We start from the raw sequence: 16,452 nt of genomic DNA, 5'->3' as shown, positions 1-16,452 counted from the left end.
TTAAATGATTAAAATTAAGTTCATAAATCTGTAGAATAATGTATTAATTGTTCTTCTATGTTTCGGTTATGTAATGCCAGTAAACAACGATAAAACAACGCGGGTAGGTTCGATTAAATTATAGTATCTTAGTGGACTTTACTTATCATAATTCGCAGTACTGATAATTAGATATATTTAAATCTCTAATTAAAATATAGGTTGATCTCTAATTAAGATTTATGTATTACAATACACAGGATTATGAATTCCTAATTTTATTATTACAATATATATTATTGCATAATTTGAATATTATTATTTCATACTTTAGAAGAAAACAGTAGCCTTTGGTATAAAGGGAATTAAAGGAAAATCAGTAGGAACTCACATAAATAATCAACAAGATAATAATTTTCTAACAATTGCTCCTGCTTTACCAATTTTACCTGGAGCTCCTATACCACCAAAGTTATCTAAACGTAGTTATAACTTATTTAGGTACTTAAAAAATTAGTATATAACATATTTTTAATTTGGAATTGTTTCTTTGGATGTAACAATTTTTATATGTTTATATATTTTATAATATTAAAAATTTACAAATTTTTATATAAATTTTGTATACAGTCCAGCAGATTCTCCTTATAACATAGAACATGACAAGGTTGATGGTTCTTATACAGTTACTTTACAATGGACAAGCGAAGGAAAGACTATTGTGGCAACAAGAACAGCTGCAGAGAGAGAAAAAAATCCTGATAGGATATGTCTTGATAGACGAGGACTTACAACATTTCCAAACATAATTGGAGAGCCACGTTTACGTTTACTTTCTCTCCAACATAATCTTCTTACAAAGATTGAGAATTGTAATTTTTCTCAGCTGACAAAATTAGTATTTCTTGACTTATACGATAATCAAATTGAAAGGATATGCAATTTGGAAGTATTAGAGAATTTAAGAGTACTATTGATTGGAAAAAATAGAATAAAAAGGATTGAAGGGATAAAACAACTTTGTAAATTAGAAGTTTTAGACCTTCATGGCAATCAAATTGTACAAATTTCAGATTTAAACAACCTTGTGTCTTTAAAAGTTCTAAATTTAGCTGGAAACAATATTAAAGCCATAGGCTACCATGATTTTGAAGGTTTAACATCATTAAAAGAGTTAAACCTTAGACGTAATAAAATCAAAAAATTATTAGGTTTTGATGAAACACCACAACTACAAAAGTTATATTTAAGTAACAATGACATTTATAAGTAAGTATTTTCCAAATTCATATTTGTATAAAAGAAAAGTACAATGTATGACTTACAGATTATAATATATCTGATAATTTTATTTATTCCACAATATTTGATATTTCAGAATTGAAGATATAGGAAGTATTGCTAAAGCATTACAAATTAAGGAAATAACAATTGATGGAAATCCTATAACACTGTATAGAGATTATGTTTCTTTTTTTGTATCATATTTACCAAATTTACAAATTTTATCAAATATGCCAGTTACTGAGCAAATTCGAAGAGCTGCCATAGCTTGGAGAACAACAAAAGAACAAAGTAATTCTACTTTTTTAAATCTTAGTGCACAGGTTTGTATGAGTGCTCAGAGAGATGAAATTATATCAAATGCCAAAATAAATTGGGAATTTCTCAGATGTCATTCTAAATCTTCTACAAATGACAGTAGTCATAAAAACAGTAATGTTAATGCTGTGCAAATTCAAAAATCAAATAAATTTAATATGCTAAAACCCAAGAGTTTAGAAAAAGCAAAATCAAAAGGCTTTGGGAGTTTAACATCTATAAATGAAAACATAGAAGCAACAAAAATAAATATAAAAAGAAGAAGTAATTCCAGTGACAATTTATTTCGATTAAAAGATACAACTAAAGCATATCCATTAGAATTTAAACTCCCACCAATTTTAGATTCTATTGTAGATAGTCTAATAAATAATAAATTTGATGAAAAAGTAAAAAGAAGTCTAATGAAAGTAAAAGCTAGAAGTGACACCGATAGTACATCAAGTAGTGAATCAGAAATATTGGGAAGTCATGACAACTTGAAAAGTTGTTTAAAATCTCAATTATTGAAGTCCAAAAATTATATTTCTCCATGTAATATTAATAAGATTGTTAATAATAGAACATTTGATTCTATAAATGTTTATTCACCACCAGAAATTGTTAATGAAAGAGATAACAAGTATTATGAAATATTTAAATCTACTAAGCCACAAATAAATAAAAAGCAAGATTTGACAGAAACATCCCAAGGTATCAAATTTCATAGTCAGCTTGGTTCAAGTGATTGTCAATCAAAATCAAGCATTGGCTCCTCTGGATATTGTTCTTTAAGTTCTAAAACCAGTAGCATTGATAGCTGTAAATCAGTACTAAGTGATTGTAGTACATCATCCACTACTAAAAGTGTATTACAAAAGTATAAAAATTCAGAGAAAGATACTAATAGGGTGAAAAGTGCACAAGTAAAAAAAATAGTATGTTATAAAAGTAATAGAGCAGCAACTGCTAGAGCTAAATACAGAGCTGTAACACCACCAGCGCCTGCTCCATTACAAAATCCGCCAAAAGAAAGAGAACAAGGTATGAGATAATAATGAAGGTATGTCTGATACATCATTGGTGCAAATGTAAAACTGAGATTGATAATTTATTATAGGAGGAGATTATTTAATAGAAATAGTTGGCCGTTGTTTGAATATTTATGGTCAAGGTGCATTACGCTTTATCGACCGACCATGGGACTCTTCAAAAGCTCAAGACGTTAATGTAGTTAAATTTAATTATGTACAGTTTAATGATGTAGCCAAAGTTTTATGTAAAATAAAAAATAGGTTTCCAAACATAGAACATTTTATGTTTAAAGAAACTAACATCAGTTACCTTGGACAGCTTAATGCTTTAGCTGAGGTGCAAGGATTAACAAGTATTCATATAGAGACAGGAAATCCAATTATATCAAAGGATTGGAAAGTTTATGCCATATTTCGTTTAGCTCATTGGGGTTTAAAAATTATTAATGGAAAAGAGGTAAATATTTTTCAACTTATGAGAAACGACATAGAAGATGAAGAATAACAAATTCGTATTTATTACTAATTTTTTTATCAACAAATGTTATTTTTAAAAATACAGATTACAAATGAGGACATTGATTTAGCAAACAAAGAATATGCTGGTCTTGTTGATATTGTGATGTGTTCACTGCCAGAGTCTCTGTTACAACCTTTACTACAAAGACTTCATTTAGAAAAAGTGCAAAGACAAATTGGTGAACAAATTACCGCCAAACAATTTTTACTTAACAGTGATCCAGCTCTTAGAAGTGTTGTTGCTAAGGAAGCATTGCAATGGAGGAAAGGGAGTATAACACAGGTAATAAAATAATACTCTTAACAAATTTTCTAAATTTAATAAACCTTACTGTAGATGCAATACAAAAGTTACAGTTACTTGAAAATAAATGGCCAAGTATTTTATATGAAATAATTCACACTACTTTATCCGATTTTGCCGAGATGGAGACATATATGAAACGTTGTAGCAAGACACTTGAAAGCGATAAATAACAAGCAGAAACATATTTGTCTGTGGAGTTTATTTTATGAAATCTAGTGCACCAAATGACCGGTAATAGTTATTTAAGCGTTTTTTGTCAAATATATTAAATTATTCATTGTTCTATACTTATGTAAATTGAATGTATTCTTGTATGTTTTATTAATTTAACACATAAATCGTAAGGCATAGTGTATCTATGCATTTGTTGTTTAAGCGTTTCTGATATATTTAAGATATTCATGATCACGAACTAATATTTAAGTTTTAGTACAATTACTTCCGATTATGTTGTAAATATATTATAATGTTAAACAAAAATAGTGTATTTTAAATACATATAACAAATTAAAAACCTTTTATTACCTATATATAGAATTACCATCATGAAACAACATTGTACGTGTGGAAGAAAGGATATGGAAATGTGTACATATATAGGTATAATTTCGTAAAATGATAATTCGAGATTTTGAAAAATTAATTTTCACGCATTTTACATTTATTGTCGATAAGTTAATAAAGCTTAACAAACCATGAAGATAATACCTATTTACAGTAATGAAATGCAATCTCGTATATGATAATCGTTCATCCGGTATCACTTTGTTCCAATGATAGATTCTACGCTAAAAGAGATCGTCGATTTTTTTTCCAAGCAAGGTCCGCTTTTCGTCGCAGAAATATCATTGTGATTCGTCACGGCGGAAGCGAAATTATTAAAGTTCTTCTTTACCTTACGTGGTTCCGTGACCTGTTCAAACCACGGAATCGTGGAATACATAGTTGGATAAGCCTGTAATTTCTTCGAATCTTCGTGTTCCTGTTTATATTCTTGATTCTGTGACAAACCGTTCAACAGTGGTGCATCTGCGGTAACTAAAATAAACGAATACCATTAATGTACAAAAAGTATGAAATTAAGAAGCAAATAAAATATCTCGTAGCAAATAATTTGTAAATAATTCATGTTTGCCTATAACAAAGTATTAACTACGTTCCTTTAAAGTTTTGTGTATATTAACAACAGCTGGTACCACGTGTGCGTTATCTTTTACGATTTCCAAGTAAACTAACACACCCCTATTTTGATCGGTAACGACGAATATAAAGATCGAGATTTGTCGATGAATATAAAAAGAAACAAGGATTCAAAAGTGAAAAGAAAAAATATATCTTCATTCGTTCTTTCCGTTAATCTATCCTGAAAATACTAACATGCTGCAGGTAAACCGTGAATCGTCTTCAAACCGTAAAATCCTTGCGTCACGCTAATACTGGTCTGAGTGAAGTGCAATTGATGACGTTGAAAATTCTTTCCTCTTCGACAGGCTGGTGATTGATCAGCCTTCAGTAAATACGGTGAACCAGTTGAGTCGATTGGCGTATGACAAACCGTCGATATGTTTTCGCCGAAAAAATTTCCTTGGGCTTGCTGTTGTCTTCGAAGTGCGACTTGCGCGGCCATCACTCGTTGCCTCTCGACCACCAGCAAACAACAAGGACAACGACAATCCTTCCATGCACACGATCTCTTGTGACCCTTTAGACCTGATATTACACCATGGTTCCGACATCTAGCGCACTTTGGACTCCGTAAACGTTGCTCCATCCCAGAATTCACTTGACTCGAATTACCACTCTCAGTCTTCATTTTCTATCGTCGTACTCCCTCTGTCCAATTCGTTCTTCTTTCTCTTTGAAAATTCACGAATAATTGTTATTTCCTGTTGTGTGAAATTTATTCATGAAACATCGTAAGAATTATCATAGAAATGAACGCTTGTATGGAATACATTTGTGTAACATGTCAAATCAGCATACACAGGTTTCAAGCGTTTAAATCTTCACTACATCGATCGAACAATCGATATATATTAATACGATCTCGAATTACCGCGCAATCGAATAATCGTAACGTATCGTAACGTAATGGTGAATCGAACAGATGGTAAAGCTCGGTTGTAATAACGGCATAAAAGAAATCGCGTGAGTTAGAACCGGTTTATCGTAATAATCTCGCGGAACACCCTTAGTGAAATTTGTTCCCTCTTTTCCAGCTTTCTGTAAGACTCTACCCGATGAAACAGTCGGTGTGCACTGTTGAATGAGTTATATACATAGAGGAATCTTTTTCCCTCGTCGAAGGAGGTGTCTTCACATCTCCTCCTACCGATTCAAAATGTATTTTTAGAGGATGAACATGCCCGGATTGGTTCGAAACGCGATGAAACTCCGCCACCTTCGTGGACCATGAGCCAATCGAGGGCAGCTTGCATCTCTCGTTTTTCTTATTAACGTCAACTTGTATCAGCTCGAGAAAAAGGCAAAGATCTTCGTTAAATGCGAACGACTTCTTTGATTACAGGCTCCGTGACAGAATCGTATCGATCTTACGTGAAGGAATAGACCATGAGGAGTGACTTTACGCAAAACGGTGAAGATTTATCGAGCATGACTGGTTCGCTCGCGAGCAACAGAAATACGCTTGCTCGCTTACGTTCGATAAAAAAGAAAAACAAAGATGGCATCAATTTGTCATCGTCAGGTTGAAATTAATTAAGTCACTCTTTGAAAAATTATTCATTGAACAAATTTTCAAATTCATTTTTACGTTCCAATATTCATCCAGATATGAAAGTCAGAATACAGGTTTGTTATATCTTCTCTCTGTGAGAAAGAAAGAAGAACGGTATACTTTTCACGATATTCGGCCATCCCCTTTGAAACGTAAACCGACGAGTCGTGACACATCCTCTCCCCGGAGTATATAGATTTTTCTCGAAAAACAAGGGAAAAACATAACATTCAGGATTCTCTTGTGGTACTTAAGCGGTACAACAGACTGAAAGAACACTCATACGTTAAGAAAACATACTCGAAACTAATATTAACTGTGCGTTGGCAACATCCGAGAGGATCGTATTAACGAGCTCTTAGAGCAAGATCACAGAAAGAATGCCATGTGGCCGCAGCTGGCGGTGTGTACCGTTGTTAGTCGAACGAGATTCTCTCTCTTCTATTTTTGCAGTACGCAATAGGATGAAAAGGGGCAGGAGGATTGCACTGTCCATCGTGTGTTTTCTGATACTTCGACGATATCATATTTTTAGTTGTAACCGAACGTGTGATGCTTGTCTTTCTGGACGAAAGCCTCACTCTGGCCACCGTTTCATCTATAATATTATACGAACCACTTCTTCCCTCGAGAGAATCTCGAAATTCGAACACAAACGATCTTGGATAGAAGAAAGGTTTGTCCCCTTTTTTTTTCAAAAGAATAAAAAAAATGACAACTGTCTGAAGTGGAGGATTTTTTTCTTTTTTTTATCAGAATGTACGACGACAGGAACAGAAAGATCGGACAAGTTTAAATTTACATCCCCGCCGGTAGGCACGCGTGAAACGCACCGAGGAATTTGCCCTAATGAGCGTGGAACGAAGGGGTGTCACTTTAGACGTTCTTCCCTTTTTCCCATCGACATGGACAGCTTTGCTCCTAGAGGGTGTTGTCAGTACGGCAAATATGTTGACAGGTCATTCAACATCTTTCTGCTGTTGAGACCACGACAGTTTCTTCGCTGTATAGATGCATGACCGAGGAGATGTTGCACCTCAGAATATCCAAAGCTAAGATTGGCCCTTCTCCTGCGTGAAAACGTCGTGTCTCTAACTAAAGAATTTTAACAAGAGAATTAATTAACCCTCTATAACCCGATTCTTCTTCCTTCTTCGGAAGAGAACCATTCGGTTCGGTTGCAATCTTACATATTCACGAGAGAAGCGAGAATGAAGAATATGGATAATTATTACGAAGAAATTGACTAGTAATAATGTAACAGTACAGCAATGTAACGCATTATGGTGTTACAGAGGGTTAATTTTGCGGGACAATAATGAAGAAGGTAGTTTAAATGAAAAATTAAAGAATTTTTTTTTTTCGAAAGGAGAATAGATACATTTTCTTCTTCTTCTGGTTTGATCAACAACGTGAAATAACCTCGTTGAGAAATAACCAGAGTGAAAAGAGAAGATGTATCCTAAAATCGAGTATCGGAAGTAGGCAACGTTTTCACTCTTCTGACAACTCTTGACATTTGCAAATCGACGCACTTTGCATTTGTTCGAGTCTGTTCACGCGACGCGGTTACCCCTGAGATCGTGGTATCCGAAAATTAATAAATCCATCAATCTGACAGTTGGATAAGTTCCGCACGGTTGAAAATTCTCACGGCGTAACGTGTGTGCCTCTTTCTCTCTCTCAAATGCGCGTCGCCGGAAGAGGAGCGAAGCGGTACCCAATGTTGCAAACATGTTATGCAATTCAAAATTCAAACGATAAATCAAGCGAAGAAAACATCGCGATAACGACCAACTAACCCCCCCGACGAGAAACTCGAGATACACACATATACACAGACACACGTGCGTTTAGATTCATAAGATGCGTTATCGCGGACCTTGTAATGCGATCATTCATGAGGAATCGATACAGTAGATACTACTCGATCATATATATCGTTTCATTGATCCAAGGTAAAATGTTAACACATATTTGATACATTATCGAATTCGTATTTGTGCAAGATAAAATTTAGACAAAGTTCCGTTGTTTGTCGAAATTTGGATAGGCGGAAAGTTATTAGATCGTGTAATATGAAATGTATTTTTCAGGGAGGAGTGAAAGTGATTTTGGATATTCAAACAAACGTTATCCTTAGATTCGGCGATAGTAACTTATCAAGAATTGGATCAACTTTAAGTTAACCCTTTTCGTGATTTTTGGGACACATGTCCCACTTGAATACATATTAGGACGAAAATTGATCTAAAGTATCCGTTACAGACACGTTAATCGGTAGATAAATATAAGAAATTTTTGCAAAAAAGTAATTCACGAAAGGGTGAGCAGGAAAAAATTTGGAATTTTTCAACATTTCAAGTAATCACTTGACCGATCAATTTGCGAATGATTAGATATCCGATATTTCATATTAGACGACCTAATAATTAAATTCATTTATAATATATGCGTAACAAGCTGAAGAAAATTCCGAGTGCAAAGGGTTGAAATAAGTGTACATTTTTTGGCCCTTTGATGTAGTTGGAGTGCTGGTGAATAACCAGTGATCAGACGCGTTGCGATGCCCCACTGTACTACCAATTTTGCTTGGTACTTGGGCAAGTTTATCGCGGGCTTCACAGGAATGCTCTTCTTCTACGTGGTCTTCTTAAAAGAGAGGTGAATTTCCGCTATAAACGAGCTCCAAACCGTGAAAATAAACAAAAGAGCGACGCCCGTAAAAATTGTATGTATAATACGCATGTTACAGGGAATACAGTTGTCTGTGCAGAGCAAGAATGAGAGAGTTTTTTCGGCGAAGAGGAGAGAAGTGAGTCACGTTGGTCATACGTGCGAGATTTCTCCAAGGATCGTTCTAACTTTCATTCGTAATAAGCATAATCTTTTTATTCATTATGTGTAAATACAATATACACTTGATCGTGAAATCCTAAAGAATATCACGTATCGTATGACCAGCAATATCATGCGTATAGCATAATCATAAGTTCTAATACTTAGTACTAATTTCTGCCCCTTAGACGGCCAGGCAGATGCGAATGCAAGCGTGGGTAAGCACGTAATCATCTTATAATATTCATCCAAAAATATCTTATTAAGTGTTAATCTTAAATTTCGTTGATTTCTTCATAGAGCGCGGACAAAGGTCTATGCTTGCGGGTGTAGAAAACGTTTGGACATGTAAGAATACGCTACTATTAATGATCGATATGGAATATCTTATTTCTCTTTATATAATAACGCATAATTTATGATTTCTAGGGTATACGACGATAAGAGAATGGTTTCTGGAGAACGATCCTGCGATACTATCGGAGACTGTACTTGCATTATGCAAAGGTCTCCCTAAAAATGACAATGGTAATTTCGACTTCCCTAGCAAATCGCTGTAAGTCTTACCATCGTGAATGATTATCACCGTACAACAGTTCAGTGATCTCGTGGTTACTTCGATTGCAGACATATCGTCCGTAAATTGTGCTTGCTGTATATCATTGCTGAATCGAAGAACCAAGGTAAAAGAGAATAGTGTTTTACGATAGGACATAATTGTATTAACGACGAATGCTCTTCTTCTTTTCCTTCTTTCGTTTTCGTCGAATTAGCCAACAGAATCAACCATGAGTGTGCGAAGGAAACGGCAAATTGGACACTGTATTTTTCGCCATTGCAGCGGACTCGTGTCCGCTCAGAAATTAATGAGAAGAAGGCGACATAGACAGACTTGTGTTCACTTGCGTGTTTCTCAGGAGGTCATTTCTGATTATTGGAAAGGGTGTGATAAAAAGGATATTGATACAAAAAAAAGAATTATAGAAGTGATACATGAACCTGCAGAGGAAACCTTAGACGAACGTTGTTGTAATGTTGAACGAAAAGAAAAGAGAGCAGATATCCTGCAGAAGAAAGTAGAGTGTACTGTTGCTTTGAATGTGGATACTGACGAAAAGGATTTAACAAAACAAATAAAGCTTGAATTTCCCTTAGTTCGTGATAACAAGTCTTGCAACAGTTACAATATCCCCCGGTTATCTCCTCGAAAGATTGAATATAAATCCAAAGAGAATAAAAAGAGGAAAGATATCTGTGATGATAATAAATGTCTTTCTCCAAGGTGCATTAACGAAGATACGATTGAAACTCTCAAGAAGGAAAATAATTTGTGTAACATTGATAAAAATGATTCATTGAAGAATTCTTCCAAGAAGACTTTGAATAGAACGCTTTCGCAAAGTGACACGAATTTAAGTGAAACGATTATCACAGACAGTTGTATGGATTCGATATTGTACAACAAATTGCAAAACAAATGTGTTCCTTCTATTAAGAGTCAATCATCAAGAGATTGCTTAAAGTCTTGTAAAACCATCGAGCCAAAACTAACTCTTAAATTCAATTTAGAAAACACAGAGAAGATTAACTCGCACCGAGAATTAGACATTGATGAGATTATGGATAACTTCTCGGACAAAGTACGGACGTTTTCCTTGAAACAAGCGCAAAAATACAATTCAAAACATTTCATGCATAAACATCAATCAGCTTCAAGATTGCAGAAATACCCGAATCGTAACATTGAAAACGGTTTAGGAGTACAACAGAAAAGTATCTGCACTATTGCTTGGCAAAAGAATGCTACGAGCCAGAGAAAGTTGCCAAAATTTCATTGTCAAAGTTGTTGTTGCGACGCAAAGTTAGTTTTATCGCTCTTTAATGTAACATTTTGTTGTGTGATTTAATTTTATCCTCGATGGCGATAAAACGTGTTTTCATTTTTCAGAGTACGTGATCGTAATGAGTGGAATAACGTTAAGAAACGTTCTTCGGCGCAATTACGCCCCGATTCGTCAGCACAACCGCAGTACAAGATGCTTTCTGTGAATGTACAATCTCAGAGAAACGATTATCCGTACGAGTATGTAAAATCGAGCAAGAAAAGCGATATGATGGTTGATTGTAAATTTTCTTCGCTTCACGGGATACGTTCGTCCAAATGGAAATCACAATCGTTGCAATGCAAAGAGAAACCGACTTTGGTCATTTTCAAGAACAGAAAATCCAGCGGATCGAAGAATTCAACGAATTCGGCGTATACTTCATCGACAACTTCTAGGAGTACTTTCGAGAGATCTGTTCCTGACCATCAAGCAACATGTCCATGCAACTCTCATAAGTCACAACGTTACGCGGCACCTTTAAGTGGTCAATACAAGTATAATAAGTACAAGACAAGAATAGATCCAGCTTCTCTGATGTCCTCGTCATCGAGTTTATCCTCGTCGAAACGATGCCATTCTTGGACAGTGTTGTCAGAGAGATCCGTTTGTCATAAACAGGAACCAATTTCTTCTTCTTCGTGTACCAACGTACAAAGATGGAAAGGAAAAGGAACAAGCCTGTGTCTCACTTCCAGTCCATCTTCGGGCTCGTTGTCGTCGTCGTCGACATTCAGAGAAGATTACAGCTTGGAAGAAACAGACAGAGAATCGAGGCAAATGTTAAAAACATGGAGAAAACCGAAATTTCCTGATAAGAAAAAAAAGAGGATAATATATATGGATGAACATCACGTTAGATGGAATATCAAGAAGTAGCAAAAACGAAGAAAAAAAGGAAAGAGAACCGAGATTATTAACGCAAGGAGTATATTTTAACGACAAAAATACGTGAGAAAACACAGCCGTGCTTTACGCTTCGAGATCGTTTTCAAAGAAAAAATCAATACAGACGTGTTTTGTAACATTCGCGAAAGTAACGTATACGACTTAAACGATTCTTTTAGTAGAACCATCGATAAACACGGAATTCAAGCGTGAACGTAGTTAAATCGTAAATTTATCGTGCGACGATGAAGCGCAAGCAACAACAGTAACGAGTACACGTAATTGGCAGGTACCGAGTTAGCACTGAAACTCCGTGAATAAATTGGACGTGGTGCAAAGGAGTGACGCGTCCCGTTGGACGCTTGGAAAATCTGAAACTCGATTAATATGCGTCGTGTCCGTAGGTGAAGAGTCTATAAGTAGATCTTCCACGGACACGAACGTCAGTCATATTCATATATTATGTTCTGACCTGGTAGACGAAACCTTCCTTTACGCTAACGAGATATCCGCGATGGTTAACACTATACATACATCACGCGATACCGCGATATACATCTTTGCCAAAAATCTTTAACTACAATTTCGTCGATATAAAAGAAAAAGGACCAGAAAAAGAAAAGAAGAAATGAAACGATTCATTTCTTTGTCGTGCGTAACCGCAGACTTTTGAATATAGATTTTCTTTATTATTCATAGGTGGTATATACTATATATTTTCTATTTTATAAAAATGTATTTTCTTAACATTGTGTCATACAGTTTTTCGTGTTTCTATAAAAGTTAAATAAAACATGCTCACTATTATACTCACGATGTAGATGTCAAGTTTGTAAACTACAAATTGGCGTGTTCTTTTTTCTTTTTTTCTTATAAATTGGCAATAGTAGTAACGAATAGAAGTAATATTCGAATCGAAGCAGATTTCTGAATCTCGCCTTCGCATTTTCCTTAATAACGTAAGAAAAACATATTGGTCAACGGTATTGATATCCGTACTTGCAAAACCTTTTTTCCAAAGTTCTCTCATCTTAATCTACTCGAGAATCTCTCTGAATGGCAGGCTTTGTAAAGGAAACGTCGCAGCTGCGTCCCTTTCGCCTCGTATTTTGCACGCATTCCGATGAAATAAAACGAGAACAGCAAGGGTGCCGACTTCAACGGAGAAGAAATATTTCGAAACGGGATGTTAAATGAGCGAACTGTCCAACTGTCACTCCACCTAGTACCCAGTTTCTTTAGCACTTAACGAAAATATAAGCCAAAATGAATCTATTTATTTTCGGTGTTCATGTTACAAATATACACGTAACACTTATACGCCAAATTTTCTTTGTTAATGACTCGATTCCAAAATTATACTTGTACTCTTATTTGTCGCTTTCATCCAAATGAAAGACAGCATTATGTAGTTTAACTTATAGATTTATTGTGTGGTAAATTCATTTTGTCCGTACAGAATAAAATATAGATACATAAAAATCATTGCACATATGTACATATACATAATTTGTTGTATATTATATAATGATTATTGAATCAGGTACTCTGAATAAGGGATAATTGCATCTTGCTTAAAGCACTCCTTGATCCACTCGCTTTTAACGATCATTAACGATGTCTGTGATTTATCGTCAATCAACTTTTGAAGTTCAGACTCGATGGAATTTTTATTAACAAAAATATGTGTCACAGAGTCGTCGACAGTTTCTTTAATAGTTCCAGCCATGAAACGAAATTCATACTTTGCACAATCTGACTGATCATTAAAGTATCCCACCATACCACGAAATAAGGAATAGGGTGATATTCCATCAACAAATAATTCTTCATCTATTTCTTTCGCTTCTATGCAATTAAGTTCAACATTTTTTACCTAAAATAATTTTATATGAAGTAAAATTTACAATAATTGTATTTTCAATAAATTAATTGTATTTTTAGTAATACCGTTTCTTCAATTCGTTTGAAGGATCGTAACAAACTCTCTTCATCCGCATCTACAGTATAGTGATCATAATAATCGTCGTAAAATTGTTCCAAGCGATGTTTCGTTGATTCACAGCTACATATCAAGTCCCATGGTAGAAAATCTTGTAGCGATGACCAATTTTCTTCTTTGGTAACCCGTTTGAACCAGTCTAACGTCATCACATCATACTTTTTACTTTGTATGATACTACTTGCTCTTGCCTACAGAATTTTATTTAATAAATTGATTGTTCAAGACCTATTGATCATTAGATCAAAGCAGAAAATTATGTATAATTAGTATATTTACCGTTTTAATATTACCAACAATAACACAATAATTTTCCTTTGAGGGGGTTTGAACAACCTTTGCTTTGTGTTGCAAAAGAATTTCTTCAATCTGTTCCTTAGGTAATTTATCATCGCCATTTATCACGCAAATTTCTTTACCATCGAAAAGTCGGGTAAGATGAATCGGTGAATTGTTAAAGGTATTAGATGTTGTTGGTGTTTCTTCAAATTTTAATAAATGTGGCTTTGTTGTTTTACGTATTTTAACTTTGGGTGCATTTTCTATATCTTCATAATTTACTTCTCGTTTTGTTAACTTCTGAATTGGCCGGGTATCCTAAATAGTAATTAAATATATTATGTGTACTGCAATGATAAAATATGTATAAATCACCAAATAATATTACCTTAATTAATGATAACAATTCATTAGTTGTACAAACGCTATACCACGGTTTGTCAGTCCTAACATTCTTAACTCTAGGAAATCGTAAACTATATCCCAATGGGTAATCGTTACTTTGTGTGATCTCCGTTGCTCGTACAGTCAAAATAATAGAATTCTCCGGACTAATCCATAAATTTGGTGGATCTAGCTAGAAGAATAAAATTAATATTAAAATATTATGTATACGAATTTTTTATTTACGAACCCTTACTCTAGGAGGAACCACATTTTTGGGACACTCTGTTTGCCATTTGTCCTCAAACATTTTCCAAAATTCTTTCAATATATCCATAGAAAGCCCATTACTGACTGACACTACAGACATAAATTTTAAGGGGTTCTCGCCAAGAATATCTGGCGGAGAAGCTACTCCCATCAAAAAACTTTTCATCAACCCCATAAATTTTCCATCGCCGTAATAACCACCGAGAATAACTAAATCTACATCTTGCACCAAATCATCCGAAAACTGAAAAATTTTTGTTTATAAAAAATCAAAATGTATTAACAAGAAGTTAACAAATAAGTTACCTCAGCTTTTATTTTATAACAACCGTTATTATCTCGTACATTTGGCTTATATTTACTATCACATTTTTTTAATACTATTCCTTCTTCTTTATTCCTTATGCATTCTTTAAATACCTTGCATACCTCCTCACTTAAAAAAACATAAAGTAAAATTATAATTATATCTATGTAAACTGTCTTTTTCAAATTTTCAATATAAATTAATTACCTATTGGAAACTTTAATCGTTTTACACAATAAAAGACAGCCCTCTTCTTCTGTGAATACATCTTTTAAAACTTCTAATCTTTTTTCGTAAGATTCATTATCAAGTAAAACATCATTATGCATAATAATATCAAATGCAACAAAACATGGTTGATGATGACTATTTTTTGAGAGTTTTTTAACATCATAGCTCATTCCTTTAGAGCCTAGCACTTTCTTCTCTTTGTGCCATCCCATTAACTCACCATCTAGTATTACCGATTTAATTTGTGGATTTAACAGCCGACCAAATACACTACTCATAAAACCTAAAATACAAAATTTTAGTACCATATAAAACATGCCATCTTAATAAAAACATAAATTTATATACCTGATGAACTAGTTTCTCCATAACCAGAATTATTTGTAATATCATATCCTTGTCTTGTAAAGTATTTATATTTGTCATCTTTCATGTGCAGTTGAGATCGTTCACCATCATATTTAGCTTGTACAAAATATTGTTCTCCTTCACTAAATAATTTCTCTATATCCTCAATTCTGCACCTCTCCAGTAACATAGGTTTAAAATGAGAAAAAACTTTAATATCGTGATGATATCTCAACTGAGGATCGTACAATGTATCACAGACATAACGCAAATTAGATGAGACATCAAAAAGTGAATTTGCATCAGGATGAAAAACTAAAGAAGCATATTATTAAAAAAGTAGATTATTTTTAAATATTATTTTTCAATTCTTAAGTAATCCATGTATAAGAAAATGAACCTTCTAATATCCTCTTTTTTCTAATACCAAGCTTTAAATCTTTCAGAATAATTCGTGTTATCCATTTGAACTCCAATGCATTTGTTTTTCCTAATAAAATCTTAAACATTTCATCTATTGGAACAGTTTTATTTTGTGATGATATATCATCAAGGAATAAATTAATTCGTTCTATTGTAAAATCAGAACTTTCACGTGGTAAACGATTTTGTAAAATATAATAAGCTTTTTCCGCAAAATCGCGTCCTGCGATTTTCTTTGTTGTTGGAACTCTAAAATAATTTTATTTCTTTCAGCATTTATAATAATAGTACAATATTACTATTAACGAAAGAACATATATTAATTAATAATTTTACTTGTATTGTATAAGTTTATGTGCATCTTTACTATGTTTCCCCAAACAAAATACACGAATATAAAGATTAGCAAGAGATTTCTCTTTTAAATTGTGCGGTCCACGCT

At 33.9% G+C, this 16,452-nt stretch overlaps 3 protein-coding genes across 3 annotated transcripts in view; 1 reads left to right on the top strand and 2 right to left on the bottom strand.

Annotated features, from left to right (window-relative positions):
• The first annotated feature begins 73 nt into the window (after window positions 1–73).
• On the top strand, window positions 74–3,590 carry LOC108577423 (leucine-rich repeat-containing protein 49). Its single transcript, XM_017940568.1, is given in 7 exon segments — window positions 74–103; window positions 314–480; window positions 610–1,248; window positions 1,358–2,604; window positions 2,681–3,051; window positions 3,157–3,394; window positions 3,397–3,590. Coding segments are annotated over 7 exon segments (2,886 nt in total).
• Window positions 3,591–4,180: 590 nt separating this feature from the next.
• Window positions 4,181–5,269, bottom strand: LOC108577434. Its single transcript, XM_017940579.1, has 2 exons — window positions 4,798–5,269; window positions 4,181–4,458 (listed from the first exon to the last, which is right to left on the bottom strand). Exons 1-2 carry the CDS (start codon window positions 5,231–5,233, stop codon window positions 4,181–4,183), a joined length of 714 nt encoding a protein of 237 aa, XP_017796068.1. The 5' UTR covers window positions 5,234–5,269.
• A 7,937-nt stretch (window positions 5,270–13,206) lies between these two features.
• Window positions 13,207–16,452, bottom strand: part of LOC108577377 (DNA ligase 4) — a 3,456-nt gene continuing 210 nt past the window's right edge. Inside the window, exons 2-11 of the mRNA XM_017940517.1 lie at window positions 16,347–16,450; window positions 15,988–16,259; window positions 15,588–15,902; window positions 15,216–15,522; window positions 15,008–15,137; window positions 14,688–14,945; window positions 14,436–14,624; window positions 14,048–14,365; window positions 13,717–13,959; window positions 13,207–13,642 (exon numbers count right to left, since the gene is read on the bottom strand). Coding sequence (XP_017796006.1) covers window positions 13,298–13,642; window positions 13,717–13,959; window positions 14,048–14,365; window positions 14,436–14,624; window positions 14,688–14,945; window positions 15,008–15,137; window positions 15,216–15,522; window positions 15,588–15,902; window positions 15,988–16,259; window positions 16,347–16,450 — 2,481 coding nt within the window. The 3' untranslated portion in view covers window positions 13,207–13,297. The remainder of the gene's footprint in view (window positions 13,643–13,716; window positions 13,960–14,047; window positions 14,366–14,435; window positions 14,625–14,687; window positions 14,946–15,007; window positions 15,138–15,215; window positions 15,523–15,587; window positions 15,903–15,987; window positions 16,260–16,346; window positions 16,451–16,452) is intronic.

This window comes from Habropoda laboriosa, unplaced genomic scaffold (assembly GCF_001263275.1).
Source record: "Habropoda laboriosa isolate 0110345459 unplaced genomic scaffold, ASM126327v1 scaffold648, whole genome shotgun sequence".
Classification (NCBI taxonomy): domain Eukaryota; kingdom Metazoa; phylum Arthropoda; class Insecta; order Hymenoptera; family Apidae; genus Habropoda; species Habropoda laboriosa.
Note: the sequence above shows the minus strand (reverse complement) of the source record. Positions and strands in the feature narration are given on the sequence as shown.

Coding starts and splice junctions, on each gene's coding strand:
- LOC108577434 (XM_017940579.1), bottom strand. CDS start 5,233: ATGAAGACTGAGAGTGGTAATTCGAGTCAAGTGAATTCTGGGATGGAG. Junction 4,459..4,797: donor TCACGGTTTACCTGCAGCAT/GTTAGTATTTTC, acceptor CGTTTATTTTAG/TTACCGCAGATGCACCACTG.